Source organism: Colobus angolensis, unplaced genomic scaffold, assembly GCF_000951035.1.
Source record: "Colobus angolensis palliatus isolate OR3802 unplaced genomic scaffold, Cang.pa_1.0 Scaffold255, whole genome shotgun sequence".
NCBI classification, from domain to species: Eukaryota; Metazoa; Chordata; class Mammalia; order Primates; family Cercopithecidae; genus Colobus; species Colobus angolensis.
The window spans coordinates 3,634,117-3,661,132 of NW_012115766.1; the positions used below are offsets into that span (position 1 = coordinate 3,634,117).

The following is a 27,016-nucleotide window of genomic DNA, read 5'->3' on the forward strand; positions in this document are numbered from 1 at the left end:
TGCTTATCAGCTTAAGGAGATTTTGGGCTGAGACAATAGGGTTTTCTAAATATACAATCGTGTCATCTGCAAACAGAGACAATTTGACTTCCTCTCTTCCTATTTGAATCCCATTTATTTCTTTCTCTTTCTTCATTGCCCTGGCCAGAACTTCCAATACTGTGTTGAATAGGAGTGGTGAGAGAGGGCATCCTTGTCTTGTGCCAGTATTCAAAGGGAATGCTTCTAGCTTTCGCCCATTCAGTGTGATATTGGCTGTGGGTTTGTCATGAATAGCTCTTATTATTTTGAGATATGTTCCATCGATACCTGATTTATTGGGAGTTTTTAGCATGAAGGGGTGTTGAATTTTATCGAAGGCCTTTTCTGCATGTATTGAGATCATCCTGTGGTTTTTGTCATTGATTCTGTTTATGTGATGGTTTACATTTATTGATTTCAGTATGTTGAACTAGCATTGCATCCCAGGGATGAAGCCACCTTGATCGTTGTGGATAAGCTTTTTGATGTACTGCTGGATTTGGTTTGCCAGTATTTATTGAGAATTTTTGCATTGATGTTCATCAGGGGTATTGGCCTGAAAGTTTCTTTTTTTGTTGTGTCTCTCTCAGATTTTGGTATCAGGATGATGCTGGCTTCATAAAATCAGCTAGGGAGGAGTCCCTTTTAAAAAATCGTTTGGAATAGTTTCAGAAGGAATTATACCAGCTCCTCTTTGTACCTCTGGTAGAAGAATCCATCTGGTCCTTGGCTTTTTTTTTTTTTTTTGGTTGGTAGGCTATTAATTACTGCCTTGATTTCAGAACTTGTTATTGGCCCATTCAGGGATTTGACTTCTTCCTGGTTTAGTCTTGAGAGGGTGTAGATGTACAGGAATTTATCCATTTCTTCTAGATTTTCTAGTTTATTTGCGTGGAGGTGTTTGTAGTATTCTCTGATGGTAGTTTGTATTTCTGTGGAATCAGTGGTGATATCCGTTTTATCATTTTTTATTATGTCTGTTTGATTCTTCTGTCTTTTCTTCTTTATTAGTGTGGCTAGTGATCTCTTTTGTTAATCTTTTCAAAAAACCAGCTCCTTGATTCATTGGTTTTTTGAAGGGTTTGCTGGAAAGGATATGGAGAAATAGGAACGCTTTTACACTGTTGGTGGGAGTGTAAATTAGTTCAACCATTGTGGAAGACTGTGTGGTGATTCCTCAAGGATCTAGAACCAGAAATACCATTTGACCTAGCAATCCCATCACTGGGTATATACCCAAGGGATTATAAATCATTCTATAAAGACACATGCACACGTGTGTTTATTGCAGCACTATTCACAATAGCAAAGACTTGGAACCAACCCAAATGCCCATCAGTGGTAGACTGGATAAAGAAAATGTGTCACATATACCACAGAATACTGTGCAGCCATAAAAAAGGATGAGTTCATGTCCTTTGCAGGGACATGAATGAAGCTGGAAACCATCATTCTCAGCAAACTAACACAGGAACAGAAAACCAAAGACCGCATATTCTCACTCATAAGTGGGAGTTGAACAATGAGAACACGTGGACACAGGGAGGGGAACATCACACACTGGGACCTGTTGGGGGCTGGAGGATGAGGTGAAGGATAGCATGAGGAGAAATACCTAATGTAGATGATTGGTTGATGGTTGCAGCAAACCACCATGGCACTTGTATACCTAAGTAACAAACCTGCACGTTCCGCACATGTATCCTAGAACTTACAATTTAAAAGAAAGAAAGAAAGAAAAATAATGAGATTTCCAAGAAACTTTGTACTTTCTTTGGGCCTTTGAAATCAGGCAACAGATGAATAAATTAGGCAAGTGAGAGGCAGTGGCTTTACAGGAAAAAGATCAGCTATAATTCAGCTTAGACATCCCTGTGACTATGACCCAGTGATTTTTATTACTAATTGGCCAGTAATTTCTGATGCGTGGTAGCTTACTACCTAATGAGTTGATTCGTCTGTTGGACAGAATCCATTGTTAGAAAATTCTTTCTTTTGCTGATCTGAAATCTGTATCTTTTGTTACTGGCCCTTGCTTTGGTTTTTTTTTTCTTTTTTTTTGAGCATAATACTTAGTAAGCCTGTTGGTTGTATTGCCCCATTAAGATTTACTTCTTCAGCTTATGTATCTCTAGTTTCCTTGGTCTTCCTCCATATGACATGGGTTTTGAATCCTTTATCATCTTGATTATCCTTCCCTGGGTGTAATTTATCAGCATTTCTCTTAAAATGCAAGACCCAGAGCTAGTAACTGATCATGTTTCACTTAATTTGCCAGTGTGAGAGATTGCATAGTAAAATGTAAAAAAATTTGCATTTTAGGGCAGACTGTATCATTAATTGTTAGTCACTTTAAGCCTAGTTTTCCTCAAATAGAAGATTATCCAACACTAATGAAAGATGAGTAACAAAGCTTTCTTGATGTGGGAAATTTTGATGTTAGTAAAAATAAGCTAAAATATTTTGCTTTCATAAGAAAAAAAGTATATCAACCCTCATGCTAAAAATCAAATTCTTGCTAATGTTGACGTTAGTCAACTCATATGAAAATCTAAGGAAAGAATTGTAAGATCATTTCAGTGACATTGTACTTAGTATTATTTATGTACACTTAATATCTTGGGGGAGGTTAGCTTTATTGCCTTTAACTAATAGTTTCCTTTAGGTATTGCATTTAATCTAGCTGTTTATATTTGATGTCTATATTCTAATTTAAGTATTTGTTATGAAGAATAACTGTCACCCATTTTACTGATTTCCTGGTATGACCAAATTAATCTTAGTTTTCCTAAGTCTCTTTTTTATAACCTCACCATTTTGATTTGAAAACGTTTCCAGAATCTTGTTTGTGGTACTTGATCTGTATTCAAGTCTCAAGTGTACCACTGAGAAACCTTGGGTTCTCGGGCAGGTCATTTAACTGGCCTATACACACACTTCTCCTTCTGCGTAGTGAGAGGCTTTTACTTTTTAGATTCTCCTCCTCTGCCCCATCCTCTATAGGAGCCAGAAGAAATCCAGACTCACCTCTGCCCATATCTTCAACCTCTTTCTTCTGTGCAATACCTTTTATCTATCCTGGCTGCTCAGGTTTTTTAACAGCACTTCACAGTTTATGTGTGTTTTTGCTTTATTTACTTGTTATTTGTTTCCCCCTCTGGACTAGATGCTTGATGGGGGCAGATAATGTATTTTCATTCACTGCTCTAAAACCTAATGCGCAATAACACGCGTTGCACGTAAAAGATGCGCAAAAAATCCTGTGATACTGCTATTACTTTCAGATAGGCATGCAGCTTTTTCTTTTTCCTGATGTAGTGTTTATTAAGTTCTTTCCGGCCACTTGGACATTCATATTAAAATGAAATTTTAATTTTAACTTGGTAAATATAAATTACAATGCCATATGAAGGCTCAAGCTCCAGATATGTCAGTTTCTGTTGTATTCTTTGTTGATACATTTCTAGAATAGTTTTAAAATGATTACAGAATGTTCCTAGCTATTTGTTGTTTGAATATGACTTGGTAACCTTGGCCTATCCGTACTATAAAATGTGACTCTAGCCTAAGCTTAAGTATGTTGATGTTGTATTTGTTGTGTAGGTGCCAAAAATTTACTCCTTTTAATAATGTCAATATTGATGTCTGTCATCTGGAATGCAAGAATCTTCCTGAAAATTTACTAATAAATGTAATACTGCTGCCATACTGCCCAGAAATAATTTGTATTTTTTTTGGGTGGAGTACCAGAATACCATTTGGTCACTTACCTAGTGGCTTAAAGGAACCAGGGCATCTATCCAAAGGAGCCATTTAGTTTCCTCCCAGCACTTATGATTGAGCCTTTTGACTATTTCAGAAGTGGGATTAGAGAAGTTTGTCTTGTTCTTTTGTCTCTTTTGAGGTTGAAGTTTAGGAGATTGACTCATTTTGACCATTTTCTTGTTTCATTTTTACTCTAGGCAGTAACTGGGGCTAAAGCTCTGGGGAGGCACTTGGCTATGCTTGCTGAAGTATTTCCATAGTTGGACTGTCTCTGGCAAATAAGTAAATTTCATTTAAAGCTTTTCAAAGCTGTGTAAATCTTGGCAGAACCCCATAGAAATCATAGCATATAGTTCCTTTTAAAACAACGATATTATTAAATGAAGGATTTGGTGTAAAGCATATTGCTTTAATGGCCTTAATACCATTTAAAAAGATCCTTCTACATTAATATTCAAAATGTTTTCTAGTAGTGGTGGAAATCTTCTGCATCTACCAGTTCAAATGTAGGCTTTCCCCGTCTTTTGGGATCTAGCAAGGATGTTTAGTCTTACCTGCAACTGTCCCTGCAAGAATGTAGATTTGAAGTTTTTAATAAAGTTGACCAGTTCATGTATTTCTGATGAATTAAATAGAGGAGAATGGCATTTGAGTAATCAGAAAATACTACCTTAAAATAATAATTATTATTATTATTTTATTATTTATATATTTATAATCATTATTATCTAAATAATAAATTATTTAGAAAGTGATGGCATTATAATGTTTTCAAAGCATAATGATGTTAACTAAATTATCCAGTTATTGACTAGTACTTTTTTTTATACCTATCCCCAGGGAAGGAAGAATATGCAAGATGGTGCAAGTGATGGTGAAATGCCAAAATTTGATGGTGCTGGTTATGATAAGGATCTGGTGGAAGCCCTTGAAAGAGACATTGTGTCCAGGAATCCTAGCATTCATTGGTTAGAGTCTTTGAAATTATTGAATTAAAGTAGAGGAGAACACAAGTTATAGGTTGGCTTGGTGTGGGTTTTCTCTTGTTATTCATTAATCTGATTATGACCACCTCTGTAATATGAAAGTATAGAATTGACGGGAGAGTTCTGTCGAATGTAACCAGGACATTTTACATGTTAATTTGAAGTTGATATATAACTGACAAAAGTTGTTAATTCAGTGACACGTCCTCATTAATAACTAATGTTTTCACTGATGTTTTTATGCAGTAAGAATTAGAATAATGTTCTTAATAAGAGAATAATTTCATAAGTAAAAACAATGAGAAGAATTAGGTTTGACCATAAATCTAAGATCCCTGAATAAACATTATGAAACTTTGCTGTTCTTTCAAAGGGATGACATAGCAGATCTGGAAGAAGCTAAGAAGTTGCTGAGGGAAGCTGTTGTTCTTCCAATGTGGATGCCTGACTTTTTCAAAGGGATTAGAAGGCCATGGAAGGTGAGAATTTATTAAATTGGTTTTGGTATAAGAATGCTGCTTGCATCAGAATGAAAGGCAGCATTGCTGTAGTTTTCGATGTATTTGACCTATTTTGAAAAGGTTGGGAGAAGTTTATATACACCCAAAACACCTGGATTTGAATTTGTATTGTGATGTGTTACATCTGCATAGTAGGAGAGATGGGCTTGGAGTGTTGAAACTATATAGTCTTTAGGTCACTTCCCTCAGGGATGCTGAGCTAGAGATTAGCTTTAAGAATTTTCTAGATATATGGTTCTGTAAATAAAAAGTTAAGCAGATTAAGCAGAAATATTGCATAGTCTAATAGAAGAAAGGTGTGATCAAACAGTTATTTTTCAGAAGTTGGAATATTTCTCATTGATGGTTATTTTGTTTTACTTGTCACTGACTTGAAGCTCATTGTTAACTATTTTATAGACTACATTTGCTATATTTTGAGTTTTCACAAATATTTTTTCTAAAGAGAGGTCTTTAGCTGTGTTTTAAAAAACTACTTCTTGACCGGGTACCGGGTACCATGGATTACCCCTGTAATCCCAGCACTTTGGGAGGCTGAGGAGGGTGGATCACGAGGTCAGGAGATCGAGACCATCCTGCCCAACATGAAATCTCATCTGTACTAAAAATACAAAAATTACCTGGGCATGGTGGTGCGTGCCTGTAATCCCAGCTACTCGGGAGGCTGAGGCAGGAGAATCGTTTGAACCCGTGAATTGGAGGTTGCAGTGAACCAAGATCCCCCCAGCTGCACTCCAGCCTGGCAACAGAGCCAGGCTCCGTCTCAAAAAAAAAAAAAAAAACTACTTCTTATGTCATTGCAAAATATCTGACTTTATGAATTAATTTTGTCCTTGCTGTGCTTTTGTAGTATTTATTGGCAAACTGGCTTAAGAAAATAAGATATATTTCTAAACAATCTTTTTCCTGACCAAATAATTTTTTTCTGCAATAGCAGAATAAAATTCTTGACTAGAACTATTATTATTTTTTAAAAGATCGTGTTTGAAATTTTTTAGGGATTTATGAGAATAGATTATTTACTAAAATAGGACAATAAATTTATTTTATTTATTTTTTGAGACTGAGTCTCACTCTGTTACCCAGGCTGGTGTGCAATGGCGTGATCTTGGTTCACTGCAACCTCTGCCTCCTGAGTTCAAGTGATTCTTGTGTCTCAGCCTCCTGAGTGGCTGCAATTACAGGTGCGTGCCACCACGCCCAGCTAAATTTTGTATTTTTGGTAGAGGCTGGATTTTGCCATGTTGGCCAGGCTGGTCTTGAACTCCTAGCCTCCAGTGATCCGCCCACCTTGGCCTCCCAAAGTGCGGAGATTACAAGCATGAGCCACTGCTTCAAGCCTGATAAATGTATTTTAAAGAATACATGAAAATAAGGAGACCTCAGAAATTTTTCAGGTTTATAAAATTTGTCTCAAAACGTAAATTCCAGAATTTCAGAACTGGAATGAGTCTTTGAGATCATCTTAAATCCCCATTATTTGACAGACTAGAAAATTGAAGTCCAAATAGGTTGTGACAACCATAATAGATCTTTAGAAAATTTAAAATTCAATGTGTCTCAGCTTCTTATGTTTATATGTGCCTTTCCCTCCACAGCACACTTTCTTCTACATTGTGTGATACCATTCCTTTATCCTTCAGGCACTTACTTAGCCCTGTTATATGTGAGGTTCCTTGTTTTTCAAGACATAGTCCCTGAGCTGTGAGACATCCTAAAGAGAGAGTTGGGCAGGGGCTTTATGCTTGAGGACGTGGGATTCAAGCTGCAATTTGTAGGGTTGTGAGGATTTCACTGTGTTGGAGGAGACATTTTGGAGATGTAGGAACTTGAGGGGGATGAATGACGTGAGCAGTGGAATATAGTGAGAAAGTGTAAGTGTGTTTGGGAATAGATGCGTTGAAGTTTTGTAAGGAAGGCAGCATAGAATATTGGTAAGGGGCACAGATCCTGGATCCAGACTGGGTGCATACGAATTCTAACCATTTCCACTTATTCTGGGATCTTGAGCAAGTTATGGAACTTCTCCATGCCTCAGTTTCCTTATCTATAAAATGGGAATAATAATAGTTATAGGATATAGTGAGGTTAAAATGAGTTAATGAGGCCGTAGAATTATGTAAATGTTGAAAAAATAAATTAGTGGAAGATTCCAATGGGAAGGTAGGTTGAGGCCAGATTGTATTTCCCAGGAGTTCGATTCTTTTTCTATGGATGTTTGGGAGACCTCTTTGAGCAGGTAGGTAGCATAATTAAACTGGTGAGTTGGAAAAAAAAATCTGGTTGCAATGAACACAGAAAGATGGGAGGCAAAGAGCATGTGCAGAAGTGATTGGCAGTAGTTTAGGCTTAAAATTCAAAGAGCCTAAATTGGGATGGTGATTATGAATTAGGAATGGAAGAACAGATGCTAGTGATATTTACTGAAGGAAGTTGGTAACCTTTTGGATGTAATATATATGTCAAGAAGAAGGCAGGGGCAAAGATAATTGGGTTTTGCCTGTGGCAGAATAGTGATGATAACATAAATATGGAGCTCAGGAAGGAGAAAGACGCTGGTTTATTGTTCTTGATGTTGAAAGTTCAGTAGGAGCAGGGGTTGCTTCTGGGGAAAAAGATATGGAATTATTTTTGAGTTTTAAATGTTGGTATAATATTAACGTGGAAATGCACCAAGTTAGAAATACAGGGCTGGCCGGGTGCGGTGGCTCACGCCTGTAATTCCAGCACTTTGGGAGGCTGAGGCGGGCGGATCATGAGGTCAGGAGATCGAGACCATCCTGGCTAACACGGTGAAACCCTGTCTCTACTAAAAATAAAAAATTAGCCGGATGTGGTGGCGGGCGCCTATAGTCCCAGCTACTCGGGAGGCTGAGGCAGGAGAATGGTGTGAACCGAGGAGGTGGAGCTTGCAGTGAGCCGAGATCGCTCCACTGCACTCCAGCCTGGGTGACAGAGCAAGACTCCGTCTCAAAAAAAAAAAAAAAAAAAGAAATACAGGGCTGAAGCTTGTGAGAGAAGTAAAAGACGGAGATATTAAGTGCCTTTTCAAAAATACATATCTCTGGGATGAACTTTTCTGTAACAGAATAATAGCGAGGTCCTTCTTTATAAGTTTTAAGATCAGATTATATGATTTTTATAAAGGCAACATTTAAAATTGTACTTAGAAAATAAGGAGATGCCCAAGAAATAGACTACTGTATTTTCAGTGGCTGAAGTATATAAACATATGCTTGAATCGCTCTTACATTGAAACTCTAGTTATCTATCCATTTATCATCCAGCCTATCTTAGCACTTGTCAGACTGCATCATAATTTATCTATATTTTCTAATAGATTAAAAATCTCTTGAGGATTTATGTGTGATTCCTGACAAATTCAATTTTTTTTCCTCAGGGCCTAGTACTTAGTAAGCATTGGATACATTTACACTGGGGAAATACATATTTATTGAGTATTTACCTTGTGTCACGTGATAGGCTAAGTGCGGAGGATACCAAAATGAGTGAATAATAATAGCCCCCAAGAAGCTCATGGTCTTTGGGTGAATAAGCGTGTATTTAATGGAGGCCATGTGTTAAGTGCAGTATTTGTTGAGGACAGTGTGACTAGTGTCTGAAAGAGTAATGAACTCACTGCTATGGCAGGAGAGAGGAAGAGGGACTTAGTCTGCTGTGGAGAATAATATCAGGGATGGCCTCCCAGAGCAGGTGACTCTGAGCTGAGACTTGAAAGATGAATAGAAGTTAAACAGGTAGATGTGATGAAGAAAGGCTCTAAGGCAGAGTGGATATCATGTACAAACACATGAAAAGTGTAAGAGAACATAGTGTATGTGAGGAATCTTCTGTAGTTCAGTGTGGCTGCAGGTGTAGAGTGTTTATATGGGACATAGTAACAAAAGACACTGCTGGAGTGGTTGGTGTGACCTACTTCTCACAAAGAGCCCTGCATGCCATGCTAAAGATGTCAGTGAGCCATTGAAGAGTTTTTAGTAGAAGGGTATTTGCAAGTGTAGGAAGATATCTTTTCTGTAGCAGTATGGAGGATAGGCTGGGGATGGACATAGATGGACATGAAAAAGTAATCTCATCAGGAAGCTGGTGAAGTAATCTAGCCAAACAATGAGAACAGATAGCTGTAGAAAGCATGGGCTTTTTGATTAGTGAAAAATCAATGGATTTGTGAGAGATGTTTAGAAGGTATAAGTGACTGATTGTTTACAGGGATGTGGGAGAGAGACAAGTTGTATGACTCCCAGATTCCAGGCTTGAATTGAATGACTTCTGACATGACCTACGTAGAGCTGGGCCAAACTTCACAGGTTGAGAGCACAGTTTTCTGCAAGACTGCCCTCACTTCAGACACTAGCTGCAAACCTGGGGATCCCTAGGTCACTCTTACAACCAGCTGGCTACAAGTTCAGGGGTTCCCACTACCCTCTCAGGTTTGATAATTCTCTAGAACAACTCACAGAACTTCGGGAGGCCTTACAGTCGAGCCCAGGACAACATAGTCATGAACATTGTGGATCCCCTTACACATGGCTTTTCTTCTGCCTGTGCCACCCCAGGGACAACAAGGCCAACCCCTCCTTTTCCTGCTCCTCCTTAGCCTATCCAAGCTGAAGACCTTTAAGGTGACACACTTCCATTTAATGAATAATAAATATATTTTTCTCATAATTTTCTCAATAACGTTTTCTTTTTTCTAGGTTTATTGTAAGAATACAATATACAATACATATATAAAATATGTGTTTACAGTTTTTGTTATCAGCAAGACTTCAAGTCAACAATAGGCTATTCATTGTTATGTTTTTATGGGAATCAAAAATTATATGCAGATTTTTGACTGTGTAGGGGACTGGTGCCCCAACCCCCGAGTCGTTCAGGGAGCAGCTTTACTTACAATGATACTGTTATTATAGCCAAAGGATATAAATCGGAACCAGCCAAAAGGAGAAACTTACAGGGCGAGGTCTAGAAGGATGCGCAAGGTGACGCTTCTTTCGCCCTCTCTTCCTGGAGTCAGGATGCTTTACTCTCCTGGAAGTGTGACAATATGGAGACTATGGCATCACATGGACGTGTGATAGTACTGCTATAGTTTGGATATGGTTTGGTTATTTGTACCACCAAATCTCATGTTGAAATTTGATTATTGATGTGGTGGTGTTGGGAGGTGGTGCCTAATGGGAGGAGTTTGGGCCATGGGGGCAGATCCCTCGTGAATGGCTTGGTGCCGACTTCATGGTAATGAGCATGTCCTCACTCCATTCATTCTCATGAGAAGTGGCTGTTGCCCCTCTCTCTTGCTTCTGCTCTTGCCATGTGAGTTCTGCATGCTGCTGGCTCCCTTTCACCTTTCTCTGTAAGTGGAAGCAGCATGAGGCCATCACTAGAAGCTGAACGGGTGCAGGCACCATGCTTCCTGTGCAGCCCGCAGAACTGTGAGCCAAATAAACCTTTTTTTCTTTAAAATTACCCAGCCTCAGGTATTTCTCTGTAGCAACACAAATGGACTAAGAGAAATACATAGAGTATTGCCAATTAGGGAAGCTCACGTGATCCGTTGAATCATTGCCCGTGATTCTTAATCTCTTGTTCTCTTCCTCTCCCCAAAGGTTGAGTTGATATCACGTGGCTCAAAGCCCCAGCTCTCTGATCACATGGTTGGTTTTCCTGGCATGGTCACCCCCCATTCTGAGTTGTCTTGTTGGCGTTAACTATATAGGGGCCCACCATGAGTCACCTCATTAGCATAAAATTTCAGGGCCTGTTGTGATAACAAAAATAATCCTGTCACTAGGGTATTTCCAAGGTTTTAGAGGCTATTTTCCAGGGACTGGGGACAAAGGCCAGCTAAATTCTTTATTATACAGGGTGCAGGGAACTGATATTGGAAATAGAGAAAGGAGCAGGTTTAAATAGAAACAAAATGTGTTTCAGTAAATACTCAGCAGCTAATTCAAAATAGAGGCCGGGAGCTTCAGATAGAGTGTGAGTGTAAAATTGTGAGATAGAAAGGTTGGTTGGTGATATGGGTGTGGATGAGTTTGTTGAGGAGTTTTTAAAGGGAAAGGTTTAGAATTGCTTTGGGAATGTAAAGGGCAGAGGAAAGAGGGAGATCTGAGGCGGTGAACGTAGCCAGAGAGCAGAAGTGTCAGGAAAAGGGCAGTGTCAGGGTTTCAAGAAGAGGGGGATTAATACCATGTATCAGCAGCGTCAAAGGTCAGAGAGAAGTCAGGGAGGCCCGACTGAAGAGTGGTCATTAGGTTAGTAAATGAAGTATTTTTAGTGAATTGGTGAAGACTAAAGTCATGTTGTAGCTTATGAAGAAGAAATAGCATAAACCATTGAAGATTGACCGTGAGAGGAAGGAGAGGTTGATAGTAGCTAGAGGATTTGTAGAGTCAAGTGAAGGAATTTTTTTTTTTTTTGGTGTCAATTTTATCTCTCTTTTTAAAACATTTGTGTTTTTGAACTGATACATAATAAATGTACATGCTTTTGGGGTTCATGTGATAATACATTCGCATAATTTGTAAAGATCCAATCAGTGTAAATGGGATATCCACCACCTTTAACATTTGTCTTCATGCTAAGAACATTCAAATTATTAAATTATTCTCTTCTAGTTGTTTTGAAATATACAATAGACTATTGTAAACTATGGTCACACTACTGATTTATCAAGTTGTACTCATTAATCAACCTCTCAATTCCCCCTTGACCCCTACCCTTCCCAGCCTCTGGTAACCATCAGTCTATTCTGTCTTTATGAGATGCTTTTTTAGCTCCCACAAATGAATGAAAACATGTGATATGTGTCTTTTTGTGTTTGGTGTATTTCACTTAACATAATGACTTCCACCTCCATCCATGTTGCTATAAATGACAAGATTTTATTCTTTTTTATGGCTGAATAGTATTCCATTTTATATATATACCACATTTTCTTTCTCCATTCATCCATTGTTGGGCACTTAGGTTGATTTCATATTTTGGCTGTTGTGAACAGTGCTGTGATAAACACAGGAGTGCAAATAACTCTTCGATATATTGATTCCCTTTTTTTTCCTCTTTTTTTGGATGTATACCCAGTAGTGGAATTACTGGATCATATGGTAGATCTACTTTTAGTTTTTTGAGGAACCTCCACACAGTTTTCCACAGTGGCTCCCACCAACAGTATAGGAGCATTCCCCTTCTTCCATATTCTCACCATCATCTATTATTAGCTATCTTTTTGATGAAAGCCATTTTAATTGAAGTGAGATGATCTCATTTTGGTTTTGACTTGAATTTCTCTAATGATGAGTGATGTTGAGCATTTTATATCTATTGGACACTTGTATGTCTTTTGAGAAATGTCTATTCAGACCTTTTGCCCATTTTAAAATTGGATTATTTGTCTTTTTGCTGTTGAGTTGCTTGAGCTGCTTATGTGTTCTGGTTACTAATCCCTTGTCAGATGGATATTTTGCAAATATTTTCTCCCATTGTGGGAGTGTCTCTTTGTTGTTTCCTTTGCTGTGCAGAAGCTTTTTAGTTTTATATAATCTGTTTATCTGTTTTTGCTTTGGTTGCCTGTGCTTTTGAGGTCTTACACAAAAAATCTGCCTGGACTGATGTCCTGTAGCATTTCCCTAGTGTTTTCTTCTAGTAGTTTCGTAGTTTCAGGTTTTTAACCTATTTTGATTTGATTTTCGTATATGGTCTTTAATCCATTTTGATTTTTGTATATGGTGAGAGATCGGCATCTAGTTTCATTCTTCTTTATATGTTTATCCAGTTTCTCCAGCAACATTTATTGAAGAGACTGTTCTTTCCTTAAGGGCTTTTTGTAATGTGACAGATTAAAGTGTATTTATATACCGAGGGGAAAGAGCCAGTAGACAAAAGAGATACAGGAAAGAGAGAAATTAATTAAAGGAGTAATGTCATGAGAAGGTGAAGTTTATAAATATCGTACAGTAGCTATGAACAGATGCTAATGTTAGAAATGAACTCCTATAGGAGGTGGCCACGTTAATGGCATTACAGGATGGCCCTCTCAGACAGAATGGAAAAAGGCATCGCAGAAGTAAGAACCTTGCTCTGGCTATGCTGATAGCATCAATTGGTCGTTTTCATGGTTTTTAAAATCTCAACCTCATGCAAAGTTGAGGGCTCCCTAACAAAACAAAAAAATATTTTTGTAAAACTAATGTTTCAAATCTTAGTGATTCTTGGTTGATCTGTGTATCAAAATTCTATAGCTAGAAAAGCATTTGGACAGTTTCTGAATTTGGAGTTTATGGAACTTTGACATACACATAGTTTTCAAAGCTTAAATCCCCAGAAGCTTGTCAAACCAAAGTAGCAATTGGATCAGAATTCCTCTTAAGGAATCACCAAATATTATGCACAAAAATTTAGTGTGAGCTATGTATTTAAACTCTATTAAAAGTACTGGAAGAAAATAATTATTTAAGAACCCATTAGTTTTTTAAGACTAGAGGATTGGTTTCCTTGAATAATTTTTATTCTTCACTGATTTGTTTTTATAGAATACTTTTATGTTTGTTTTCAAAACTAAGAAGTAACTAAAGTTTGGTTTTTATTCTGCATTTACTGGCTCTTTCATCACTATCACTGTTTTATATAAACTGTCTTAACACTATAAAATGATACAAATCTTGCTAATTTGATTATGTTTGAATCACCACTGGATTTTTTACTGTTACCTTATTAACTCATAAATGGGTCTTTATTTTTTACTGAAAGGTGTATATTATAAATGCACTGTGGAAGATAGGTTCTGTCCCTTATAGAGGGTAAGGAATGTGTAATTCTGCCACATGTGATAGAAAATGTCTTATTTTTAATATGTGTAAACAGAACAGTTGCTTTTAAGCAGTGCTCAGTATTATATATATATATCATATGCCAGGTTCAGGAAACTGAGATTCTATCTAAATATATGAGAAAACTGTTTGTTGTCTAGACTTTTTGTTAGATTATCTCTGACTACCTCTGACTTGAGACATTCTGTGAAATTTCTTCATTTTTTTCTAGCTATAAAATGATACTCTTGCTAAATGCATCATGTGATATTGCATGAAATTACTGTGCATGAAATGCATGAAATTACTGTGATAATTTTGAGTTTATCTTTTGATGGAAAAATCTTAATGTACATTAATAGCTGATGATAATTTATAAAACTTTTTTAATCTGATAAATCATTTAATTCATCTTTTGAAATGTCAGGGTGTACTGATGGTTGGACCCCCAGGCACTGGTAAAACTATGCTGGCTAAAGCTGTTGCCACTGAATGTGGTACAACATTCTTCAACGTTTCCTCTTCTACGCTGACATCTAAATATAGAGGTGAATCTGAGAAGTTAGTTCGTCTGTTGTTTGAGATGGTGAGTGACGATAAATTCAGATTTCAAAGTAGTGTGTGTAGGCCTGTGATGCTCGCATAAATCAGTTCTGTCCACCTGGAATCTCTTTTGAAAAGGGCAGTGTAGTTCTATTTTAGTAGTTCTCGACACACTGACGAGAAATGGGATGATGAGTTTTGTGGGGTAGTTGGTGTATCTTCAGTGTATCTTTTTCTTTAAGGTACAAGAAGGCCTTTTGGCACCCTGTCCACTGAGGGTGGAAGAAGAGACTTTGGTGGTGTGTGTGGGTTGACTAGTATTTCTGCATCTCTAGTGAGCTGATGGAAGAGAAGAATATTTTAATGTGTATTTTAAAAATCAGAGCCTGACCTGTCCTTAAAGTTTATTCCTTTTTCATATGGGATTTGCAGTAACTTAAGAATGTATATTTGAGGATTGAGATTGACTTATTTTTGAAAAATTTTTCATTATGGAAATTTTCAGACATGAATGTAGAGAGCATAGTACAATGAACCCCTGTGTATCTATCACCCAACTTCACCAGCCATATAACCTTTATTTTTAGAAATTTCTTTTTTCTCATGGGAATGATTGATTTAGCCTTTGCCATAACCAGGTGATGGCATTAAAACAGTGAGAAGTTTCTGCTCTCTTTTGCCATTGTTTTAAAAGATTTTTTTAACTACTCTGATTGTTTTATGAGATTATTGAATGATTTCTTTAAAATATTTTCATAAAGGCTAGATTTTATGCCCCTACCACGATCTTCATTGACGAGATAGATTCTATCTGCAGTCGAAGAGGAACCTCTGATGAACATGAGGCAAGTCGCAGGGTCAAGTCTGAACTGCTCATTCAGATGGATGGTAATTGATATTTAATTATTGTTTCGAAACTCTTATTTTTCAATATTTTGTGTAAACTCATAATCAATGGATGGATTAGAAGGCAACCTAAGTTTAATTATTTGTTCATTCACCCGTTTGTTCATTTGTTCATGCACTCAGAAAGCATTGCTTGCATACTTGTTAGAGATCATGCACCATTTCAGGTTCCGAGGTTACAAAGAAAAAGGCTGCTGTGGCCTTCGAGGAGCTTACTATTTGGAACAAAGGTTCTAGAGGCATGATCTAGAGTCCTAGGGATCCTTGAGACCCTTTAAAGAATCTGCGAGGTCAAAACTATTTTCATAGGAATATCAAGTCATTGTTTGCCTTTTCTTTTTCACTCTCACAAGTGTACAGTAGAGTTTTCTAGAGACTGTAAGATGTAGGGTATCATAAAAGGTAGAAAGCAGAAGCAGATATGAGAATCCAGCTTTTCTCTAGTTAGACTTTAAAGAGATTTGCAAAAATGTGAAAATAAAAGCCCCTCTTTTTTTAATATTTTGGAAAACATACTTTTCATTAAAATATGTAAACAAGTAATGAATTTATCATTTTTTAAGTGAACTAATATTTTTAAATTTCAGTTTTAGGTTTTTTCTTTTTTTTTCTTAAAATTTCCCCATGCACCATCTATTTTAAGTTTTAAAGATATTGATAGATACACTCCACACACAAAAAAGCTGTTTGGGGTTCTCAATAATTTTTTTTTTTTTAAGATTCAGAGTCTTGCTCTGTTGCCCAGGCTGGAGTACAGTGGTGTGAACACAGCTCGCTGCAGCCTCAACCTCCTGGGCTCAAGCAGTCCTCCTGCCTCAGCCTCCTAAGTAGCTGGGACCATAGGCCCATGCCACCACATCTGGTTAAGTTTTATTTTTTTGTAAAGACAGGATCTCGCCATGTTTCCCAGGCTGTAGCTGAACTCTTGAGCTGAGGTGATCCTCTGGACTCAGCCTCTCTAAGTGCTAGGATTATAGACATGAGCCACTGCATGCAGCCTCAATACTTTTTAAGAGTATGAAAGGGTCACACACAGTGTAAGAACCACTGATCTGGATGAGAAGCAGGCAACTGATCAGATGAGTATAATACATTGTGGTACATTCTGGGGTAGAAGTAAAGTCTGGGTGCAGTAGAAACGTAGGAGAGGCACCACCAAGACTCAGGGGGAGTCTTGGAAACAGATAGCCGAGTTGGACTTTGAAGCATTGGTAGGAGTTATCCAGACAGAGAAAAAAGGCCCTGAGGAGCCATAGAAGGAAGAGGGTTATGGGCTCAGAGCTGCTGTTTAGAGGTAAGTTACGCTGGTAGTTAGTTGTGTGGTAGACAAGAGGCTGTTCAAGCAAAACATTAGAACAGATAAAATATGTTTAAAAATATCCAGGGTGAGGGACTGAGTGCAGTGGCTCATGCCTGTAGTCCCAACACTTTGGGAGGCTGAAGTGGAAGGATCACTTGAGGCCAGGAGTTCAAAACCAGCCTGGTTAACATAGCAAGACTTTAAGCAACAACTTTAGAAAGTGGCTGGGTGTGGTGGCATGTGCCTGTGGTCCCAGCTACTCAGGAGGCTGAGGTGGGAGGATCGCTTGAGCGCAGGAGTTTGAGGCCACAGTGAGCTGTAATTGTGCCCTAGCACTCCAGCCTGGGCAACAGAGCGAGAGCCTGTCTCATAACAACAACAACAAAACACCAGTAATAGCCAAGCTGTATTGTTTCAAAACAGTCATGGTTATTCATCAACTGTGGATACTTACTGAATACTTATAACGTACTATGAGACCCTTCCCTCAATGAGTTTACCATTTTAACTTTTACTAAAATATGAGAGAAAGGAATGAGTACATTTTATTTTTGAGGTGGGGTCTAGGGGAAAACACTGGGTGTTTAAAATTGGAAAAGGAAATTATTGAATACAAATTTAGTCAGCTGAATTTCATTGAAGGATATTTGTGATGATTGTTGATTACTAGTTGGACAGCTTGATTCTTTGTCATAATGATTGGAGTTTAGTAATAAGAAATATTATAAGTTTCAGCGAGCCAACATCATGCCAGAGCACTCCAGCCTGAACAACGGAACCAGACCTTTTTTTTAAAAAAAATAACTATATTGAACTAGTTTGCTTTAAATCCACTAGTACTTTATTATGCCAGACTAGAAAGTCTTATCAGTAAAGTTTATGGGTTTTTTATCTTTTATTTTTCACTACATATTTTCTAGAGTTTCTGTTGTGTGACCTGAAATTTTTTATTCTAGAAATTTTATTCTAAAAAGGAGACACTGTGTGTGTACATGTAGTTGGTTTGGTTATTTTTATCTGTGATTACTGGGTTCATTCTTAAATGTCTTGTTTATTTTTTACAAGTCACTTAAAAGTTTAAAGGACAACATCATGGAAATATAACCTGTCTTTCAAAATTATAATTGCATGCTAGAATATTAAGTAAATGTGAACCCTTTGTTTTCACTTCTTGAGAAAATAGACAGAAAACTAAAGTAAAATTTTTGTGGAACTTTGTGATTTCAAGGAAATAAGAGGAATAAAACAGAGCCTAATCTCCCATGCCTTTTCTTTTCAGGGAAATATGCATTCATTTTCTTACAGAAAAATGGATATTTTTATTGGATTAAAATCCTGCAGTGGGTTGCACAAAAAAAAGAAAAAGAAAAATCCCACACTAGGTTATGTGAATTCTTCTACTTCTTTGTTTTGTAGTTATCTGTTGATGAGTCTGGTTTTGCCACCACACAGAGGTCAGGACTACACTGTCTTCTTCATCACTGATTCTGCCACTTTGGCTAACAGAAATGTTACCGGAATGAAAGAATAACGGGTTGTAAGGAAAACACTTTCTTTTCCTCCCTTACTGTGTGTAGGAGTTGGAGGAGCTTTAGAAAATGATGATCCTTCCAAAATGGTTATGGTATTGGCTGCTACTAATTTCCCGTGGGACATTGATGAAGCCTTGCGAAGAAGGTTAGAAAAAAGGATATATATACCTCTCCCAACAGGTATGATGCCTTCTCCATTTTGAGCTTTCTGTTACTTTCTGTTACCTTTCCCATGTGTCTGAATCTTTTTTTCCATGGCCATTCTGCTTAAAGAAGTTTATAGCATCACAAAACTAATTTGTAGTAGATGTGAACACAGGCCACAGTACTCTATTGAAATTTCTTACATTTCAGAGAAATTCTTAAATTTGGAACGATATTCATGTTAATAAATATGGTAGCACTTTTAAGTTTTCACTTTTAAACTTGAAGGTTTTTTTTAATCTTTTTCAAAATATGCTGTTTTGGAGTGAGTGTGTGTGTGTGTGTGTGTATTTTTATTTTTTTATTTTTGAGACAGAGTCTTACTCTGTTGCCCAGGCTGGAGTGCAGTGGCATGATCTGAGGTCACTGCAACCTCCACCTCCTAAGTTCGAGTGATTCTTGTGCCTTAGCCTTCCGAATAGCTGGGATTACAGGTGTGTGCCACCACACCCAGCTAATTTTTGTGTTTTTAGTAGAGACAGGGTTTTGCCATGTTTTCTAGGCTGGTCTCGAACTCCTGGCCTCAAGTGATTTCCTGTCTCGGCCTCACAAAGTGCTGGGATTACAGGTGTGAACCACCACACCTGGTCTGGAAAATATAATTTCATCCTGTTAATGAATGCTAAAATTTCCGTACATGAATTTTTTCTTTTTATTTTGAGGTAAAGTGTGCATAGAATGAAATGTACTTAAGTATATAATTTGAAAGAGTACAAATCAGTACTCCTGTTTAATCAATACCCTAATCAAGATGTAGGGCATTTCTATCATCCTATAAAGTTCCTGTGTGCTCCTACCAGCTAACCCTCCAATAGGCATTCACTGTATGTGATTTTTATCACCATAGATTAGTTCTTTCTCTTGTTAAACTTCATATAAATGGAATCGTAACAGCATATACTCACTGTGTCTGGCTCCTTTCACTTGAGGTTCATCCATGTGATCACATGTATCAGCAGCTTATTCCTGGTTTGATTATACCACAATTTCTTTATTCTCCTTTTGATTGGTATTTAAGTTATTTCTAGTTTTTTGGCTATTATGAATAAATTTGTAAACTTTCTTGTACACATCTTTTTTATGGATGAATGTTTTCAATTCTTTTGGATAATATAAGAAAAGAAAGGATGGGTCACAGGGTAGGCATATGTTTAGCTTTTATAGGAAATACCCAAATTATTTTTCAGAATGGTTGTACCATTTTGTATTCCATCATCAACAAATGGGAATTCAAATACTTCCGTATCCTTGCCGACATGTGGTGTTGTCAGTATTTTAATTTCAGTCATTCTAGTAAGTATGAAATGCTATCTCATGATTTTAATTGGTATTTCTCTGATGACCTACATAGAGTACCTTTTTATGTGCTTTTTATGGTCATGGTATACTTTTTGTGTAGTGTCATTTCTTTTTCCCAGTTTTTAATTGGATTATTTGTTGCTGTATTAATGCTTTTTATGTTATTAGATCTGTGCATTGTGAATATTTTCTTCCAGTTTGTGGTTTGCCTTTTGATTTTCTTTATGGTATCTCTTAATAAGTAGACATTTTAAATTTTGATGAAGTCCTGTTGACGGTTTTTTTAAATGAATAGTACTTTTAGTGTCTTAAGAAATCTTACCTATCCCAAAGCTGCAAAGTTTTTCTCCTGTTTTCTTTGGGAAACTGTATTTATGTCTGTGATTCCTCTTGAATGAATGTGTACGTGTGCATGTGTGTGTGTATGTGTGTGTGTGTGTGTGTGTGTGTGTAGATGAGTAATTTTTTTCATATATACAGTGGTAGCATCACTTACTGAAAGTTTTCTTTTTTCACTGAATTACTTCGGCACCTTCACTGAAAATTATTTTGTTGTGTATGTGTGGGTCTATTTCTGAATACTATTCTGTTCCATCGTTTTTTAAATCCATACACATGGTTATCTAAGTTATTTGTTTTTTTCTTGAGCAAGCTTTGGTGACTTGTGTCTTTCAAAGAATTTGTCTATTTTTTGTAAGTTGTGAGATTGTTTTGAATTTGACCTAATGTGAATGTGGAAGCTGATTAAATAGTTATGGGAGATGGTGGATTTCATGTCTGGTTCTGGAACTTGAAGTCAATAAGGAGGGCACTTAGGAAGAGATGATGAATGTGAAGTGGTAGAAGTAAGGACAAACTCTACCTGTGGAGGTGGAGTCCATGAGGATACATTGAAATCTATGTTGAACTCTTTTTTTTTTCCACTGAGACTCCTAACCTTGATGAATGGGCTTTCCGACAGAAGAAGCTAGCTAAATGTATACCTGGCTCAAGAGTCAAGAAAGCTGAAGGGGCCGGGCGTGGTGGCTCATGCCTGTAATTCCAGCACTATGGGAGGCTGAGGTGGGTGGATCATGAGGTCAGGAGATCGAGACCATCCTGGCTAACACGGTGAAACCCCGGCTTCTACTAAAAATATAAAAAATTAGCCGGGCAAGGTGGTGGGCACCTGTAGTCCCAGCTACTCGGGAGGCTGAGGCAGAAGAATGGCGTGAACCCGGGAGGTGGAGCTTGCATTGAGCTGAGATCATGCCACTGCACTCCAGCCTGGGTGACAGAGCGAGACTCCATCTCAAAAAAAAAAAGCTGAAGGAAGAAATGTGGCAGAAACTACAAAGAGCTGAAGGTACAAGTGCTGCCCCACACTAACAAGGAGAACGGAGAACCAAGAAATAAGTGACAGTATGTGCCAGCTTTCTGAGATGATTCGTTTTTGCCTTTCACGTCTCAGACATAACTCATGTGGTCCACAATAACCCAGAACTATGCAACAAAGAGAATTCTGGGAAATGAAATTCCAGCTTCACTTAAGTTGGCATAATACAAATCCACACACCTTATTTTCCTTTTTTTGGCCATAGGATCTATAGTGATGGCTCATTTTTCATTCCTAATATTAGTGATTTGTCTCTATTCTTCATAATTTTTGGTTGAGATTTATCAATATTGTTAATCTTTTCAAAGAACCAAATTTTTGCTTTGTTAATTTTCCATTTTCTATTTCAGTGATTTCTTCTCTCTTTAAAACAATTTTTTTTGCTTTATACTTTGAGTATAATTTTTTCATTCTGAAGTTAGAAACTAAGATTATTGATTTTAGGGACAGCCCTCTCCCACTTTTTTTTTAAGAGACAGAATCTTGCTCTGTTACCCAGGCTGGAGTGCAGTGGCATGATCGTAGCTCACTGCAGCCTCAAACTTTTGGGATCAACAGATCCTCCTACCTCAGCCTCTTGAGTAGGGACTGCAAACATATGCCACTGTGCCTGGCTCATTTTTATTTTTATTTTTTGTAGAGACAGAGGCTTGCTGTGTTTCCCAGGCTGGTCTCAAACTCCTGGCCTCAAGCAATCCTCCCGATAGCACTGGGATTGCACATGTGAGCCACTGCACCTGGCCTTTTTTTCTTTTTTTAATGTGTACATTTTAAAGCTATAAATTTCTCATTAAGTACTGCTTTGCTTTTATCTGACAAATTTTGCTATATCATTTTTTTCTATTAAGTTAGAACTATTTTCTCATTTTCCTTTTTTTCCCTCTTTCTTTGGTCCTTGAGTTATTTAGCATTTAAATTGGTTTGGGAGCCAAATAACTGGGGTATTTTCTAGATATCTTTTTGTTGATTTTTAATTTAATTCCATTGCAGTCAGGAACATACTCTGAATGATGTCAATTTTTAAACTTCTTGAGATTTGCCCTTCAGCCTATAGTCTATCTTGGTGAATGCTCCAGATGCAATTGAATAGATTGTTTATTCTGAGCTTGTTATAACATTCTATAAATGTCAGCTAGATGAAGTTGGTGTGATAGTATTATTCCAATAATAAGATCCTTGCTGACTTTTTAATCTAGTTTTTCTCTCAGTTACTGAGAGTGGCTTATGGAAATCTTCATCTGTGACTGGGAACTTGTTCATTTCTCCCTTTAGTTCTTTCAGTTTCTGCATTATGTTTTGCTTCATGTGTTTTGATGTTCTGTTGTTAAGTAAATCAATTGTCATTGTTACGTCTTCTTGGTCCTATTACCACTATGAAATGCCTCTCTATGTCTGAGAATACACTTTGACTTGGTATCTGCTTTGACTGCTATTAATTTAGCCTCACTGTCTTTCTTTTCCTATTGTTGGTGTGCTAATATGCTTTTCATCTTTAATTTTTACCCTAACCTGTCTTTATATTTACAGTGCAGTTTTTGTAGACAGCATATAATTGAGCCTTGCTGTTTGTCCAGTCTATCTCTCTTTTTTTGTTTGTTTGTTTGAGTTGGAGCCTCACTCCATTGCCCAGGCGGGAGCGTAGTGGTGCGATCTCAGCTTACTGCAACCTCTGCCTCCCAGGTTCAAGCGATTCTCCTGCCTCAGCCTCCCAAGTAGCTGGGACTACAGGCATGTGCCACCATACCTAGCTAACTTTTTTCTATTTGTAGTAGAGACAGGGTTTTGCCATGTTGTCCAGGCTGGTCTTGAACTCCTGAGGTCAGGTGGTTTGCTCACCTTGGCCTCCCAAAGTGCTGAGATTATGGGCGTGAGCCACTGTGCCTGGCTGTCTCTGCATTTTAATAGAAGTATTTAGTCCATTTAAATTTAATGTAATTAGTGATATAACTGTTTTTAAGTCTGCCATCTTGCTATTTGTAGTGTTTGTTTCTCTGTACCCTCCTTGCTAATTTCTTTTGGGCTAATTGACTGTTTTTACTGTTCATTTTAATGCCATTAATGGATTTTTAGCTGTACCTGACTATATTTATTTTAGTAGTTGTTCTAGCAATTACAGTATGCATAATTTTATATAGTTGTGTGTGCTTTTATCTTTTAAATTGTATACCTAAATCAAAAGTGATTTATATACCACCACCATTATAGTACTACCGGATTCTGTACCTATCTTATATATACCTTTATTAGAGAACTTTATATTTTCATTTGCTTTTGTGTTGCAGTCTAGTATCCTTTTGTTTCAATTCGAAGGACTCCATTCAGCAATTTTTGCAAGGCAGGTCTATTTGTGATAAACTATCTAAGTTTTTGTTGATCTAGAAAGGTCTCGTTCATTTATTTCACCTTCATTTTTGAAGAGCAGTTTTGCCAAAATAGTATTCCTGGTTGGCAGACTTTTTCTTTTAGTACTTTGAATATATAATGTCACTCCTTTCTGACTTGTGATGTTTCTGCTAAGAAATATGTTGATATTTTATGAGTGCTCCCTTATAGATGACAAATAACTTTTCTTTTGTTGCTTTCATGATTCTCTCTTTGAATTTTGACAATTTGATTATGTGTTTCTATGGTCTTCCTTAGGTCATCCTACTTGGAGTCCCTCTAAGCCTCATGAATTTGTTCATTTCTTTTCTTATACGAGCATACCTTGTTTTATTATGCTCCTCTTTATTGCACTTTGCAGATACTGTGTTTTTCACAAATGGAAGGTTTGTGACAACCCTGAATCAAGCAGGTCTGTGAGGGCCATGTTTTCAACAGCATGTGCTCACTTTGTGTCTCTGTCACATTTTCGAAATTCTCACAATATTTCAGACTTTTCATTATTATTTATCTGTTACAGTGATCTGTGATCAGTGATCTTTAATGTTAGTGTTGTAATTGTTTTGGGGTACCACAAACTATGCCCACATAAGATGGCAAACTTAATTGATAAATGTGTGTTTTATGACTCTTCCTTTCCTCAGGCCTTCCCATACCCTCAGACACAACAATACTGGAATTAAGCCAGTTAAGAACTCTACAGTGGTCTCTAAGTGTTCAAGTGAAAAGGAAGATGCAACTCAAGTGAAGGAAGAATTACATGTTCCTTTCCATGTAAAGGAAGACATTATGTGAAATCAGAAGCTAGACATGAATAAGCTTAGTGAGGAAAGCATGATGAAAGCTGAGATACACCAAAGCTAGACCTCTTATGCCAAACAGCCAAGTTATGAATGAAAAGGAAGAGTTCTTGAAGGAAATTAAAAGTGTTACTCCAGTAAATACATGAATGATAAGAAAGTGAAACAGCCTTATTGCTGATATGGATAGAGTGATCTGGATAGAAGATCAAACCAGCCACAACATTTCCTTAAGCCACAGCCTAATCCAGAGCAAGCCCCAACTCTTCAATTCTATAAAAGTTGAGAGAGGTGAGGAAGCTGCAAGAAAAAAAAATTGGAATCTCAGAGATTGTTTCATGAGGTTTAAAGAAAGAAGCCATCTCCATAACATAAAAGTTCAAGGTAAAGCAGCAAGCAGCAAGTACTGACACAGAAGCTGTAGCCAGTTATCCAGAAGAACTAGCTAAGATTCCTTTTGAAATGCCACTGCTTACTGACAATGCACCTGGGATATGTCTCTTTGATGGAGATAGATAAGGAAATTCATGTTGTTTTCATGCCTGCTTACACAACATTCATTCTGCAGCCCATGGATCAAGGAATCATTTTGACTTTCAAGTCCTACTTTTAAGGAATACATTTCGTAAAGTTATGGTTGCCATAGATGGTCATTTGTCTGATAAATCTGGGCAAAGTAAATTGAAAACCTTCTAGAAAAGAATCATCATTCTAGATGCCATTAAGAACATTTTTGATTCATGCGAGGATGTCAAAACATCAGTCTTAACAGGAGTTTGGAAGAAGTTAATTCCAACCCTCATGAATGACCTTGACGAATTCAAGACTCTGGGTGGAGGACGTCACCACAGATGTAGTGGAAAAGCAAGATAACTAGCATTAGAAGTGGTACTTGTAGTTGGGACTGGATTGCTGCAATCTCATGATAAAACTTGAACAGACAAGGGGTTGCTTCTTACAGATGAACAAAGAAAATATTTCTTGAGGTAGAATCTCCCGTGAAGATGCTGTGAACATTGTTGAAATAACAACAAATAATTTAGAATATTTTATAAACTTAGTTGATAAAACAGCAGCAGATTTGAAGAGAATCAACTCCAATTTCAAAATAAGTGCTGTTATGGGTAAAATGCTATCAGACAGCATTGCATGCTACAGAGAAATCTTTCATGCAGGGAAGAGACAACTGATACAGCAGACTTGACTGTTTCCTTATTTAAGAAGTGGATACTGCCACCCCAGCCTTCAGCAGCCACCACCCTAATCCATCAGCACACATCGACATTGAGGCAAGACCATCCACGAGCCAAAATATTACAACTTGCTGAAGGCGGAGATGATTGTTAGCATTTTTTTTTTTTTTTAGCAATAAAGTATTTTTACATTAAGATAACCATTTTGTAGATGTAATGCTATTGTACACTTAATAGACTACAGTATAGTGTAAATATAGCTTTTCTATGCATTGGGAAACCAAGAAATTTGTGTGACTCACTTTATTGTGGTGGTCTGCAACCAAACCTGCAATATCTTCGCATTTAGGAAGTTTTTCGCTATTATTTCTTCAAATAAGCTCTTTGTTTCTCACTCAATTCCTTCTGGAGCTTCCATAGTATGTATATTGATCTATTTTATGGTATCTAAGTCCCTTAGGCTTTCTTCACTTTTCTTCATTCTTTTTCTTTTTTTTGTTTCTGACTTGATTATTTCAAATGACCTGTCTTTGGGTTCACTAAGTGTTCTGCTTGATCAAGACTGCTGTTGATCCTCTTTAGTGAATGTTTCAGTTCAGTTACTGTATATTTTAGCTCCATAATATCTTTTTGGTTCTTTATATAGCTTCTGTCTGTTAAATTCTTATTTTGCTCATGCATTGTTCTCTTGATTACATTTAGTTGTTTTTCTGGGTTATCCTGTATAGTGCTGAGTTTCTTTAAGATGATTATATTGAATTTTTTGTCAGATAATTCTTAGATCTTTGTTTTTTTAGGATTGATTCCTAGAAATTAATTTTTTCCCTTTATTGGTACGTGTTTCTCTGTAACACGTGCCTTGTTTTTTGTTGTTGTGATTTGTGCATTTGAAAGAACAGCCAGCCCTTTCAATCTTTATGAACTCGCTTTGTACAGAGGAAGACCTTCACCAATCATCCTGGCTGGAGATTCCAAGATCTCTCAAACCTTTTATGGGGCTATTGCCTCTCTGGGCTTGTGCATGTAATTTCCCAATTAGAGAGATTTTCTGATTTCTTTTTCAGGAGCTTGTAGTCTCTCTTGCTCCTTCTGTTATCTATCTTTGGTATTGTAGCTTTCTGGAATGCAACAAATCTCTTAACTCTCTTTTGTTCTTTGTGGCCCCCGGGTCTCCAAGGTCTCCCAGTTCCATCAGTCCTTCAAGTCAGGTGAAATAGAAATCAGTCCCTTGGGAAGTCCTCTGAAAAACTGAAACATTAGACACATATTCCACTCTTCTCTTTCCCTCCCAAGTAAGGAGCCATAAGCTGGTTGCTTTCTCCCAACCATATGGAGCTGTGTTGGCTTTTGTCTAC

At 37.3% G+C, this 27,016-nt stretch overlaps 1 protein-coding gene across 3 annotated transcripts in view; it reads left to right on the plus strand.

The window, feature by feature from the left end:
- Nucleotides 1-27,016, plus strand: part of KATNAL1 (katanin p60 subunit A-like 1) — a 90,407-nt gene that overhangs the window by 52,796 nt on the left and 10,595 nt on the right. For all 3 annotated transcript variants that reach the window (XM_011946927.1, XM_011946929.1, XM_011946930.1), the window contains exons 5-9: nt 4,627-4,754; nt 5,146-5,251; nt 14,555-14,713; nt 15,432-15,558; nt 18,454-18,588. In XM_011946927.1, coding sequence (XP_011802317.1) covers nt 4,627-4,754; nt 5,146-5,251; nt 14,555-14,713; nt 15,432-15,558; nt 18,454-18,588 — 655 coding nt within the window. The remainder of the gene's footprint in view (nt 1-4,626; nt 4,755-5,145; nt 5,252-14,554; nt 14,714-15,431; nt 15,559-18,453; nt 18,589-27,016) is intronic.